Source organism: Taudactylus pleione, unplaced genomic scaffold, assembly GCF_031769625.1.
Source record: "Taudactylus pleione unplaced genomic scaffold, aTauple2 ptg000085l, whole genome shotgun sequence".
NCBI classification, from domain to species: domain Eukaryota; kingdom Metazoa; phylum Chordata; class Amphibia; order Anura; family Myobatrachidae; genus Taudactylus; species Taudactylus pleione.
Window position 1 is genome coordinate 2457894 of NW_028284487.1, and position 14996 is coordinate 2472889.

At 44.7% G+C, this 14996-nt stretch overlaps 1 protein-coding gene across 3 annotated transcripts in view; it reads right to left on the bottom strand.

Annotated features, from left to right (window-relative positions):
* LOC148529651 (serine/threonine-protein kinase D3-like) overlaps positions 1–14996 on the bottom strand; it is a 190212-nt gene that overhangs the window by 23037 nt on the left and 152179 nt on the right. For all 3 annotated transcript variants that reach the window (XM_088468305.1, XM_088468304.1, XM_088468303.1), the window contains exons 11-12: positions 12044–12308; positions 7287–7315 (exon numbers count right to left, since the gene is read on the bottom strand). In XM_088468305.1, coding sequence (XP_088324431.1) covers positions 7287–7315; positions 12044–12308 — 294 coding nt within the window. The remainder of the gene's footprint in view (positions 1–7286; positions 7316–12043; positions 12309–14996) is intronic.

Genomic DNA, 14996 nt, shown 5'->3' on the forward strand with positions numbered 1-14996 from the left:
ATAACCCCTTTAGCACTCGCTGCTGCTGGGTCCATACCAGCAGCAGCCTTTTAGGCCTTGCCGAGTCCCACAGGGAAGCCTTCCAAGCCTTGCCGAGTCACACAGGGAAGCCTTCCAAGCCTTGCCGAGTCCTACAGGGAAGCCTTTTAGGCCTTGCCGAGTCCCACAGGGAAGCCTTCCAGGCCTTGCCGAGTCACACAGGGAAGCCTTCCAAGCCTTGCCGAGTCCTACAGGGAAGCCTTCCAGGAATTGCCAAGTCCCACAGACTACAAGTGTACTGCGCATGCACAGACTGACCAGTAACAGAGCAGAGAATTTAACAGAGGAGGGGAACGTCGCTGGACCTCGCCGGAGAGGTAAGTACAGTATTGTTAAATAACAATAGCATATTCGTTAGTATCACTGTTATACTAAATGAAATATGCCACTGGTAATAAGGATCATTGTTAAATGGGGCCCTTATGGTGCGTATACACGGTACGATAAAAATGCATGATAAGAACGATAACGATATCGTTCATATGGTTATTGTTTAAATCGTTTATTTTTAGATGCCTTCCAACCCTCAAACGACCAGCGATGCGAGGGCACGTATGGACGATACCGATATCGTCCATCGACCGTGCATGCAGGCCAACCTGGTCGATATCGATCAGGTTACATAGGGACGATCGCGGGTCGCTGGCCCGTCGTTGGTGGTTTGCTGGATGAACGATAACGATCATCCAGCACACCCGGAAGGTGCAGGACAGTCAGTCAGTGATATCGTTATCGATGACTAATCGTACCGTGTGTATGCACCATAAAGTTCATAAGTTAAAGTGAACAGTGTACCCCATGGAACGGTATCATCCATTAGAAAACCAGCCACAAATTTACGTCCGCTGTCATAACTTCTATTTGTTTCACACCAAGGAATGTATTCAATTAGCGGTGAAAACTGGCATTTCTTGCCAAAAAACAGGTGAAAACAGCAACAGGTGAAAAAAAAAACTGGAGAAAAGTTTTCTCCATCCCAGACCAGGAGAAAAAAAAGCAAAATCCCAATTTTTGGCTAAAAATGTGGGGATTTTTTTCAGCTAAATGATAATGATAAATTACCGGGGAAAAAAAGTAAGTTGCGTAGTTTGTCGAAAAACGACCGAGCAAATTTTGGCCTGTTTTCACCAACAAAACATCAGTTTTTGCCACTAATTGAATACGGCCCTAAGAGTTGCATGCATGTCCGAATGTGTCAACATCTAGCAATTGTTTAGCAAACTGTGCATACGGCGTAGGCTGCATAGGCATCTTTGCGAATTTACTAGAGATTCAGAGACATACAAATCTCAGCCGTTACTTTACAGTCACTGACTGGGCAATTCATGGTGACAACTAGGTGGTAACAATGTAAATACACGCAAGAGGGTTTGGTGGGTGTGTCATGGTGGTATCCAGTTACTTGCTAGTCTGAGCTGCGTAGATGCAGAGTGGATCTTCTGCACCTGGGGTAGTATGTTTCGATGATAATGATGATGGCTGATCTTGCAAATGGAGGAGAGAGGCGATGCAACTGCATAGATGCGACTACTTACAAAATGAGCGAATAGTCGCATCAGCATTTCATTGGCAGCAGCGTCTGGAATTGTGGTTGCATTACGTATGACTGGTGGTGTTGCCCATAGCAACCAATCAGATTGAGTCTATCATTTTCTATAATGCAAAAGAGGAATGATAGCTAAAATCATATTGGTTGCTATGGGTAACACCACCACTTCCATTTTCAGAAGGTTTAGTATATTGACCCCTAACACTCATGGGAATCAGTATGATTTACCGATGGCCGCAAGGGTGAAAATCCTGATCGTTAATTAAGGTAAGTACCGCTAACCTTTCTACCCCCCTAACCCTCCCTTAGGGGTGCCTAATCCTAACCTCCCCCCAAGTGCTTACCCCCCTCTAAGTGCCTAAACCTAACCTCCCATTCCCCACTGCCTAAACCTAAGTCTCCCGGGGGGTGCCTATCCCTAACCTCCCCCCGGGGGTGGCTAACCCTACCTCCCCCTTCCCCTAGCCTAACCATAAGTCCCCACCTTGGAGCCCCTAACCTAACCCTCCCCCTGCAGCTGTCCACGCCCGGCTTACTTTCAATCGGGATGCCGGGCTCCCGGTGTAGGTAAAATGACAGGCGTCAGGATTTCGACGCCTGTCATTAGACCCTTGCCGGGAGTAGACAGTCGGGATGCCGACGGTCGGCATTCAGACCATCGACATCCCAACTGCATACCCACTCATGTAGGGATGAATGCACTGTCACAGAGCGCATTACAGAAGAGAACCATGGGACCTCATAAAGTACCATGTGCATGTAACCTTTGTCTCCCCATAAGGATTAATGGTCTCTATATGATTCACTAGTAAATGCGGGTGGGGGTTTCTGAGTAAATAGAAACCCCCCTGCCAGGCTGATCCATCGCCGCAGCGAAACGATTATTCCTTTTTTTTAGGTGAGATGGAGAGCTTTGTCTCCGTCACATCGGGCCAGTCTGTGAGCTCTGAATGGGCAGCTTCCACGTAGCCATGGAGATGGCTGAGCAGTACAGGGGAGCTGCCGCAGAGTGCAGCTCCTTCCTGACAGCTCCCACAGGCCTTTGAGTGCCAGTGATGTCACTCACTGCACTCCTAATCAGGTCAAGTCCGGGCAGCAGGTAATTTAGCACTGCCACAAATAACTAGCACCACAGGTACCTGCCAGCTTCTTTTATGAGTGTTGGGGAGGGGGAAGTCTGCAATCTGTGGCAGGGGGTGCTCTGAGTGTATGTGTAATCTGCTCTGAGTGTGTGTGTGAGATCTGTTCTGAGTGTCTGTGTGTGTAATCTGTTCTGAGTGTGTCTGTGTGTAATCTGCTCTGAGTGTGTGTGAGTGTGTGTGTAATCTGCTCTGAGTGTCTGTGTGTGTAATCTGCTCTGAGTAATCTGCTCTGAGTGTCTATGTATGTAATCTGCTCTGAGTGTCTGTATGTGTAGTCTGCTCTGAGTGTCTGTATGTGTAATCTGATATGAGTGTCCGTGTGTGTAATCTGCTCTGAGCTTCTGTGTGTAATCTGCTCTGAGTGTGTGTGTGTAATCTGCTCTGAGTGTCTGTATGTGTAATCTGATATGAGTGTCTGTGTGTGTAAACTGCTCTGAGCTTCTGTGTGTAATCTGCTCTGAGTGTGTGTGTGTAATCTGCTCTGAGTGTCTGTATGTGTAATCTGATATGAGTGTCTGTGTGTGTAAACTGCTCTCAGTCTCTGTGTGTGTCTGTAATCTGCTACGAGTGTCTGTATGTGTAATCTGCTCTGAGTGTGTGTGTGTAATCTGATATGAGTGTCTGTGTGTGTAATTTGCTCTGAGTCTCCGTGTGTGTAATCTGCTCTGAATGTGTGTGTGTAATCTGCCCTGAGTGTCTGTGTGTGTAATCTGCTCTGAGTGTCTGTGTGTGATCTGCTCTGAGTGTATATATATATATATATATATATATATATATATATATATATGAAAATACAAGAGGTGAGAACGAGCGCCTTATAGTATGGTAAATTTTGTAATTGAATGCACACTTATATTAAATTACAAAGCGTACCGTATGTGCCTAATAAACAGGCATATAGTGATGTGTTCCTGGTCCCCAATTATACGTTCCTTTATGGTGTAGAACTTCCCTCCAGGTTAGGATGGCAAATACAGCCACAAAATTTATGAAAGTAAAAGAGGTGAGATCAAGCGTTTCATAGTGTAGTAAATTATACCATCAGCTGCACACTTATAATAATTTACAAAGCGTACCGTGTGTGTCTAATAAATAGGCATATATTGATGTATCCTTGGTCAACACCCTCACGTCCCTTTATAATGTGGCACAGTTAGTTTACTCCAGGTGGGATTATAAATGGGGAGAAAAAGATGCTTGCATAGTGTAGTATATTTTAAAAAAAATTATTTAGACACACATAGCACAAAAAAACACAATTACAATTTAAAGATGGTTTTAGAGCTTATCTGATTGATATAGCTGTCCCAGATAGCGGGGGTCACCACAGCATCAACGCATTTCGTCCCTACTGCCTCTGCGGCTGGACTTCGTCAGGAGGATATTTGCAATACAAGTGGAGAGTATTCAAACATATATACCCTGTCTAATTAACCCCTACTGTCCATAGATGGCACATCCGGTTTTCGGAGGACCGGTCGCCATTTTGGATCTTAATGCGCATGCGCGGCACCATGAGTATCGCGGGACTTCCCGCTGTATATGCAGAGCATAGATCTCTGCTTAGTGTTACTTCTGTGAAGTCTGGATACATCGCGCATCCACGGGATAGTGTCTTTAGACACCCGCGGGATGCCAGCCCTAGAGACCATTAGTTTAAAAGTTTCCGTTCCCCTATACATATGTATAGGAAAAATGTCTCCAGAAAGTCGGCCATTTTATATATTCTGCAAAATCTGGCCACCGCTTGTGTGAATCTACAATAAAATGACCGACTTTCCGGAGACATTTTTCCTATAAATAGGTATAGGGGAACAGGGAAACTTTTAAACTAATGGTCTCTAGGGCTGGCATCCCGCGGGTGTCTAAAGACACTATCCCGCGGATGCGCGATGTATCCAGACTTCACAAAACAGTGTGAAACACTAAGCAGAGATCTATGCTCTGCATATACAACGGGAAGTTCCGCGATACTCACGAGTGCCGCGCATGCGCATCAAGATCCAAAATGGCGACCGGACCTCCGAAAACCGGATTTGCCATCTATGGACATTAGGGGTTAATTAGACAGGGTATATATGTTTGAATACTCTCCACTTGTATTGCAAATATCCTCCTGACGAAGTCCAGCCGCAGAGGCAGTAGGGACGAAACGCGTTGAGGTTGTGGTGAACTCCGCTATCTGGGACTGCTATATCAATCAGATATGCTCTAAAACCATCTTTAAATTGTAATTGGTTTTTTTTGTGCATTCAATTACAAAACTTACTATACTATAAGGCGCTCGTTCTCACCTCTTGTATTTTCATAAATTTTGGGACCGCACAACAACGATCCTTTTGGAGAACTGTGAGCAGCCACCGTGACGACGGGATTATAGTAGAATACTAACTGATCCATCAAAGGACTGTGATGCTTACAGAATCCATATAGGGACTAGCGCTACCAACAGTACTCCTTGTATACAATATATATATATATATATATATATATATAATTATATATATATATATATATATATATATATAGATACATACAGGACTGTGCAAAAGTTTTAGGCAGGTGTGGAAAAAATGCTGCAAGGTTAGAATGCTTTCAAAAATAGAAGTGTTAATAGTTTATTTTATCAATTAACAAAATGCAGAGTGAATGAACAGAAGAGAAATCAAAATCAAAACAATATTTAATATGACCACCCTTTGCCTTCAAAACAGCATCAATTCTTCTAGGTACACTTGCACACAGTTTTTGAAGGAACTTGCCAGAGAGGTTGTTCCAAACATCTTGGAGAGCACACCACAGATCTTCGGTGGATGTAGGCTTGCTCAAATCCTTCTGTCTCTTCATATAATCCCAAACAGACTCGATGATGTTGAGATCAGGGCTCTGTGGGGACCATATCATCACTTCCAGGACTCCTTGTTCTTCTTTACGCTGAAGATTGTTCTTAATGACATTGGCTCTATGTTTGGTGTCATTGTCTTGCTGCAGAATAAATTTGGAGCCAATCAGATGCCTCCCTGATGGTATTGCAGTACCTGCCTGTATTTCTCAGCATTGAGGACCCCATAATTGTCCAAATCTCCAACTCCATTTGCTGAAATGCAGCCCCAAATTTGCAAGCAACATCCACCATGCTCACTGTTGCCTGCAGACACTCATTATTGTACCACTCTCCAGCCCTTCGGCGGACAAACTGCCTTCTATTTCAATAGTCGCCATCTAATATTAACACTATTAAGAGCCCCGAGCTACAGTCTAGGACTGGTGTGCTCAGGAAAGGGGGACCCTTTTATTGGTGTCCCCTCCTCCCCTGAGATCCCAGGCCTGGACTGACTAGCTTTGGATGTTAAAGTTTTGGCCGTGGTGACCCGCTGAAAGGGACCTCTGGCTGTGGCATTACACCCCGGCAAGTTTGAGTCTGGTGCTGGTTTTAAAAATATGAGAATCCCCATGCCATTCCTGTTTCACTGACCCCTACATGCTTTGTCCCCCGTATTTTCAGAACCAGGACTGGCTCAGAAGCCCGGGGCAGGTTATGCTTTGGGGGGGGGGGAACCCCACATTGTTGTTTTTTTTAAAATGGAACCCTTTTTTAGCTAATTACAGGCAGAAACATACACAGATCACACTGATCTGTGTATGTTCCTGCCAAGCACGTACCTCAGGAGGTAGTCTATTTGAAACCTCTGTTTAGGACCGAGTTTGCTAAAATTACACCCATGATTATAACCATGATTTTTGGTAAATTCCTGAGTTGTATTCCTGGCTATGAAAAGTACCTGCGAGTCTGGCTAATTTTATTTATTTCTATTTGTGTTTTCACCCGTGTTTTAAAGAAAGTTTCATGATTTCTCATCCGAGTTTGCCTTTCGTAAATTTTCACGTTATAAAAAATGGCCAAACAATCCCGTGATTGCAATCTCGACCAGACACAGAGCTTGGTAAATTTACCCCTTTGTGTCTTGTTGCTGTGCTCAGTCTTGCCATGGTGTATGACCTGTGATGTGAAACTGTCTTCCACAACCTCACCTTTGTAGCAGAGTTATTTCTATTTCCGTTAATGACTGTGTTTCAACCTACAATGAGAATGATGATCCTTATCACCAGTTTGGTATGACTGGTTAATCATACACCTGACTATAATCCTACAAAATACCTGACTTTGTGCAAGTGTACCTAGAAGAATGGAAGCTGTTTTGAAGCCAAAGGGTGGTCACACCAAATATTAATTTGATTTAAATTTCTCTTCTGTTCGTTCACTTTGCGTTTTGTTAATTGATAAAAATAAACTATTAACACTTCTATTTTGAAACATTCTTATATATACACAGTACACATACATACATACATATATATGCAGAACCCATCTCCCCTTACAATTCCTGCATTTGCCCCTGTGAGTCTCTTCTCTCTTAATAAATGGAACAGATGGATAAACAGTAAAAACACCTGCTCATTTTCATGTACACTCCCTTTATTGTCATACAAATTCTCCTTCAGCTACTGGGAACTGAAAAACAACGTGATAATATGTTGGAAACTGATGAACTTACCAAACTCTGCTGTGGTGCCAGATATTCCCCTAAATAAATAAATAAATTAAATAAAATAAACAATAGCTAACACTGATACTGTAAACAACTGCATAATATAAATAAAATGATTATAGAGACTGACTACAAAGATTAGCAGGATTGCTGCTAAAATCCAAATAAAACAACCAAGGAAGTAAAAACCTAGGGGTAAATTTTCTAAGAATCGAGTCTGATTGAGTTTGCTTTTTTAAATTTGATTTGCAAATTCGGGTGATTTGATGCTTCTGAAACTCTCAAATTTACTAAGAAATTAGTTTAGCTGTGATCGAGTTGGGCGATGGTGAAGCAGATCGAGATTTCTCACCCGAGTTGCAAGTTTAGATAGAGATTTCTCACTCGAGTTGCAAGTTTAGATAGAGATTTCTCACTCGAGTTGCAAGTTTAGATAGAGATTTCTCACTCGAGTTGCAAGTTTAGATAGAGATTTCTCACTTGAGTTTGGAGTGTTTTCTCTGCTCAACTCTCCCGAACAAGCAGCCTTCACATATCAGTGAGATATATGAAGGCTGCTTGTGTGTTCTACCTGTAAAAAAAGGGTGAACATGAAAATAAAATGACATAGGATTACCCCCAACAAAGTATAACCAACCCCGGACTGCTCAGCCAGTCATGGTTCCTAAAAATACGGGGAAACAAACGAGTAGGGTTACCCCGTATTTTAGGCACCAGCACTGGGCTGCACAACCTGTCCTGGTTTTAAAAATAGCAGGAAATACGTAGGGGTCCCCCTATTTTTAAAACCAGCACCGGACTCAAATGCAGCCGGGGTGTAATGCCACAGCCAGGGGACCTTATTACCAGGTCTCCCTGCCAAAGCATTATCACCCCAAGCTGGTCAGCCCAAGCCGGGGATCTCTGGGGAGGTTGGGACCCCCCAATAAAGGCCCCCCCCCCTCTCCCGAGCACCCCAGGCTTAGTCTGAAGCCTGGTGCTCTTCTCTGCACCCCTGGAGTGCTTGGTGTGGGGGTAATAGTGGTGTAAAAAAATAGAAACTATTGGTTTTTTTTACCGTGAAACTACAGGTGCCAGCTTGCCTGCCCTTTGGCACTTGTGTAACTACAAGTGCCAGCAGGCAGCCGGCACATACACCCCCGCTGTAAAAAAAAAGTTTAAAAAACCACAACACACACCGTAGTGTTAAGGGGCTCAGAGTCACTTGTGGGGAAAAGTCCTGCACAGCCTTGAGGGCTGGAATATCTTGGCAAGATGCGGCCGTATAATTGTGATGTGGCCTCTGGGGCCTGTTGCAGCCTCTGGGCTGGTTGAGGTCTGAGGGCCTATTAATTGAGATGTGGCCTTTGGGCCGGTAGCAGCCTCCGGGCTGGTTGGGGCCTGAAAGTAGTTATGCGGCTTTGGGCCAGTAGCAGCCCCTGGGCTGGTTGAGGCCTGTGGGCCTATTATGTAGAGGGAGATCACGTAGATCTGTTTCTCGACGCTCACTGTAGGTACTAGAAGCAATTGATGTCAGTGCTGCAGATCCCTATGTTTAGATGCCCCAATCTAAACTAGTGTGATAAATGACCAATTGAACATAAATGTAAACACAATTTATGTTATAGTAGGGATCACGCTCTCTTTAGTGAATATTGTAGATGTTGTAGATTGGACCCCACTTGCAGAAACACTGTGAGTGAAATAATGCAGACTGGATATATACCAAGGGGGATGTACAAAGTAATTTATTGATGTCACTTGCCGTATAGTGAGGACTAACTGTTTAAAATACATACATGTGGCAGCTAATAATCTGCGTGGTTTATGCAGGTGAACATGTGCAGGTGGTGGGGAGAGATCGGGGGGGAGGGGGAATAGACAGGCACTGGACAGATGGATCGTGCAGGGGACAGTCCAGTGATGTGACTAAGTGTGCAGGGGGAGGGCGTCCAGCACCCCACTGCACTGAGCAGCTGATAGTAGTTATGAGCTGTTAGTATCACAAAGTCAGGGTTGAAGTATAACAAGTCTAGATGACAGTCTTGGTGAGGCCTCACCTTATCTTCTTTCTTGGTCCGGGTCCTGGTATCTTCTTTTGGCAGTCTTCATCCACTCCTGCTATAGCTTTTGGTCAGACCGTGTTCCAGCGTGCGCCTTCAATGCGGCTGCTGGTTTGGTCTCCACAGTATGTCAGGTGCTGAATCCCGTCCGGACCCGCGATCTCGCGAGATCTCGCGGGCTGGAGGGGAAGAGCAGGCTCCAGACTACTGCGCGCTCAACTCTGCTGGGAGGAGACTTGGGCAAGCGGAGGGACGTGTGATAGATGTATGTGATGAGAAGCTCCTACGCGTGTCGGCTAACCTCTAGCCTTCCTCAGGGAGTTGTGGGCCTATTAGTTGTGATGCGGCCTTTGGGCCGGTAGCAGCCTCTGGGCTGGTTGAGACCTGTGGGCCTATGAGTTGTGATGCGGCCTTTGGGCCGTAGCAGCCTCTGGGCTGGTTGTTGCCTTGAGGACAGAATGACTTGGCAGGAGGATGCTGAGTAGCTACCAGTGCCGCCAGGATGACAGCGGCATCGTGCTGCCTAGATGACACAAGCAGCACGAGCAGGTGGAATGCAGACTGCGCCGCCTGGATGGGACAAATGGCAGTAGAAAAACACAGTAGACGGCTTGTTACAGTACCCCCCCCCCCTTGACGAGGGGTTAAGGAACCCCTAGAGCCTGGTTTGTTCGGAAAGTTCTCAAAGAAACTTCTCTGCAAGGTGGGAGCATGCAGAGATCTTTTTGCAACCCAACAACGCTCCTCTGGTCCATACACTTTCCAGTGAACCAGGAACTGAAGATGTCCACGAGAAAATCTAGAGTCCAGACTCTTCACCACAAACTCTCGGCAGCCCTGGATGAGCACTGGAGGAGGTCTGACTGGTCGTCTAGAAGTGAAACTGGAGGAAAAGAACACCGGCTTGAGGAGAGAACAATGAAATGTGTTGTTGATCCTAAGGGTCTGTGGTAACTTCAGCCTGAAGGCTACGGGATTTATCTGGGCAATGATGCGAAATGGCCCGATGAACTTTGGCCCCAATTTCTGCAACATCTGGCGCAAATTGATGTTCCTGGAAGATAGCCAAACCAGATCATCGACTATGAAATTACACGGTCTCCTATGGTTGTCTGCCCATGCCTTGGATCGTCCAGACACTTGAAGGAGAGCATGGTGTACCTTCTTACATTCTGTGGGTGGTAACAGGGGAAGGTGCTTGTGAACAGGGGAGTGGATGTGCGAACGCAGGCATGTCTGGGCGTCTAAACAGCATTTTATGGGTGTGTATAATTAGTAAAGCAGCGTCATTGTACACGTCACTTGGTTGTATTTTAGACAGCACTGCGTGTAGCTCCGATGTCTCTCGATATATCCGATTAATCACACACTTCCTGGAGATGACGTTTGCTAAAAGAGAAAGGTGGGCGTCTTTATACTGGCGTGCATTTACTATGCCGTCGCTCTCTAAGGCATAGAAGGTGTCCTTCCATCAGACATCAGACAGGCATTTGCATACCCGGCCCCTTTTAGCTGCATGCGAGCGCAGCTTAGTGTATGGGCTGAATGAGCTCCATAGGCCAGGAGAAGTTTTATACTTCAGATTCTTATGGGGGTATTCAATTAGCTGCAGGGTGTACCCTGTGACTAATTGCAGGCAACAATCCCCTGCGGTGAGAGGAAGGCTACTCAATTAAACAGCCTTTATCCAGCGCCAAAAAATCGGGATTTAGGTGCGGAAACACACTGAATCTGCGTAAACTGTAGAATCAATGTTTTTTCTTCCTGCGCGTGAACCCGATTTTCTGTTTTTTTTATGCTGACTTTATGGTTCAGTCCCACTGTGGGGACTCACGCACAATCCCCGCTAATTGAATACCTCCGACGCGGCAATTAGCTAATTGAATAATCCCCCTAAAGTGATAAACGGCCGGGGAACTCGTGACCTAAAGGGAGCATGAGACCGGATTCTCACATAGCATCTGGTGATTCAAACAGGACTACATAGCGAGTGTGTAACCTGGCACGCACTCCATCGGAGGCAGCAGCAACGCAGGACTACTGACCATCTGGACTTAAGGGTAAGTTGTCAGACCAGAGGGCACGGGACGCCACCTCTCCAGAGCGCAACAACCCAAGGACTATATATATTTGCATCACCCTAAGGACTAATACTTTATATGGACATAGTCCTGTAAGTTTTTATTACCTACATACCACTTAGTGGTTTATCGCAGTTCACTACAAGGGAGAACTGTGACTACCCTATATCCTAAATATTCTCTCTAAAAACATTATATGCATATTCAATTATGTATTGTATCAGGTATTTCACTGATTTCCCACTTTTATTGAAGTGCCGGCATCTATATACATTTACGATTATTGAATTAAGAAGATCGGGATTATCTCCATAGTGCCAGCAGCTATTCCATTTAGACCATTAGAGTGAGTGCAGGTTCAAAACTAATCATTGTAACCCCGCCCCCTAAAGCACCTAAACCGCTGCTTCCATGGTTCCAGTGTCCACAAATAGGATGATGGGAAAAATGTACATGATGGAATATGCAATGGCAGCAGATTAAAGGACAATTTGATACGTTTTATATCTGTATCACTAACCAAGAACCAGGATCAGTGGTTGTTCCTGATCTCCATGGACTGGGACGAAGAAATTAGTAAAATCTCCTCTGACAATAATTGTTCTATCAAGGAGCAGTATAGCAGATATGGACACCTCACCTGGAATACTTGACGGAGCTAAATCCTTTGGTGTGGTGCTCTCATTCATTCCTGCCATCAGGGCCTGACGGATCATTCTGTACCAGACATCTCCAGAATCTGCACGACTCTGACTAGCCTGGGCACTGGGGCGCCGCTCTCCGACATAATACACTAAGGCATCTGTCAGTAGCTCAAAGCAGTGAGCTGTTTCCCCATCCTTTGTGAGTCCATTCACCTTTTTATCAAATGCCTCAGTATGAAGGATATCAGATAGTGCCAGCTCCTGAAAAAGGATTGGATGAAATGTTACGTATGTCAGAAACAAATGTGTCTTCTAGTAGGGTATCCACATTTTTTTTCAAGGAGTATTTCAGATAATGACATTATTTTACTTACCAGACTTTCCATATGGGAAGCTAATGATACTTTTATACATATAGTGCTTTTCTCCAATAAAACTCAATAGATTTACAAATCCAATACCAACTTTACAGGACAATGTATCTGCCATGCTGGTCCGATATGGGGCATGATGTAGAGTTTTACGCTCTGACAGTGTTGTCACAGTAATGCTTGGCCTTGCAAAGCTGCTTGTGGGTGTCTCAATACATCTCCCGGCGGCTGCCACATTTGCATATTTTTGCACAGCAGCTGCGTACACAGACGCAGCAGCTGCAGTAGCTTACATCTCTGACTCAGGTATATCATCAGATTCACATGGTTTGTAACAAGACTTTATAGCAGGACCTTGGCTTGAGCTTCCATCTGACCCATTGTATACAAAAATGTCTACCATGCTTCATATTTCTGGCATACCCAAACTTTCAGGATGTTATATGCCTAGGTGACATGCTGTGATATAGATAGATAGATGGATAGATAGATGTGTGTGTGTTTGTATGTATATATATATATATATATATATATATATACAAATGACAATAGAAGACTGGCACTCTGTGAAGGTACGTCTACTTGCTCCGGTGCCCTCTGAATAAATAAATTCCAACAGACAGCAAGCAGTGGCACTCGGAGTCGTTCAGCGATTAGTAAAGTAGTATTTACTGTGAAAAGGTCACATTACCATATGCCAACGTTTCGGGACACACAAGTCCCTTTGTCAAGGTGAGTAAAAGCTTCCATCTGACCCATTGTATACAAAAATGTCTACCATGCTTCATATTTCTGGCATACCCAAACTTGCAGGATGTTATATGCCTAGGTGACATGCTGTGATATAGATAGATAGATGGATAGATGGATAGATAGATAGATGTGTGTGTGTTTGTATGTATGTATATATATATATATATATATATATACACATACAGGGCCGCCATAAGGGGGGTACAGCTAATGTCCCAGATCCGGGGTCAGAGGGGGGCCCGCAGCGCAATGATGACACAGCATGAGTAGAAAGCAGTTTGCTGTCAGGATCATTGCTGCGGGCCCGCTGTGAATGTCAGTCAATGTGATACTAGCTCATGCGGCAGACCGGCAGCTGCAGAAGCAAATTCAGACAGTGGCAGGGCACATGAGTTATGAGAACATAACAGAGAAAGTTCAGTCAGGAGACCGCCCTCATCTCCTGACGGCTTTTTCATTCCCCGCCACCAACTCTCCTCCTCCTTTATTCTTCATCCTCCTCCCCCTGCTTCCATTGTATATAGTATCCCTGCCATCTGCTTCACCGGGAAAATTCCCTATGGGCCACTGGCTTGATGGGGCCGCTTTTTAACATAGGTGCTGCTTTTTTCTTTTTTAAATGGTAGCATTGGAGGGATGTAGTGGTTGTGCTTATGTGTTGTGGTGGCTTCCCCAGCTGTACCAGGGACAGACCCTGCGGACCTCGTGTGTCAGACAGATAGCAACTGGCAACCATGCTGCACAGCCAATCACAAGATATCGCATGAGGTGCATTACATATTAATGAAGTACGGAACGGCTATATTATTAGGTATACAGAACTATAATATTGTTCATTAATTAACAATACAAAGGCCCTCATTCAGAGCCGTTCGCTATTTGCGGTCGTTCGTTCAAAAACAAGGGGTGGCTATTCAAATGATCCGTTCGCAAATTGCATTCTGTTCACACCTCTAAGTCTGAACGAGCGTGCAAAACATACGCTCGTTTATTTGTTAAAAACGCCCCCTGGCCGCTCGCACCATACGTCATTTCCGCTATTTATTAGATTAATCGAGTACATCGACCAGCGTATGAACTGCTCGCTATTCTTGTGGTTGGTGTTTGCTACCACAAATTTGCGAGCAGTTCTAGCTATAAAATAACCCAGTGACGTGGTCAATGACGCTGCTGTATTAATTATGCACACCCATAATACGCCCGTTTTGACCTTTAAGCACGCCTGCGTTCGGATCTCCACTCCCCATTTTCAAGCACCTTCCCCTGTTACCACCCACATACGCCTCATTCTGTCACTCAAAATAGCAGGCACTCGCTATATAGCGTACAAACGATTTTTGGCCGCACTGACTGGTTCGCGCATGCGTACTAAAAACCGTACGCATGCGCAGATGTGCAAACATCGCTCGGAACGAGCGTACTGCCGCTAACGAGCGGCTCTGAATGAGGGCCAAAGTTCATTTAAGTTGAATTTTATATTGTGGTGTATATATATATATATATATTTATAGCTACTGGGGGCTGAACATAGATCAAAGCACTACTATAGGTTTTGTACTATTGTAACTATGGGGAGATTTACAAGGAATATGCTATTTTGGCTGCTAGATCTTTATCTTTCAGCACAGTTTATTAGCTGTGATTGCTTTGAATCAGAGCCAAAAGGGGATTTCTTTTGTTTCACTCCCTTAGATATGTAAGATAAAGTGTAGATTAACTGAGGCAAAGAGAGGTGATAGTGTAGTGGTGAGTGCTGGTGACTTAGTGATATATATGTAAATAGTGAAACCCAGATATAGTGATGCTATACAAGGTAGACAGGTGA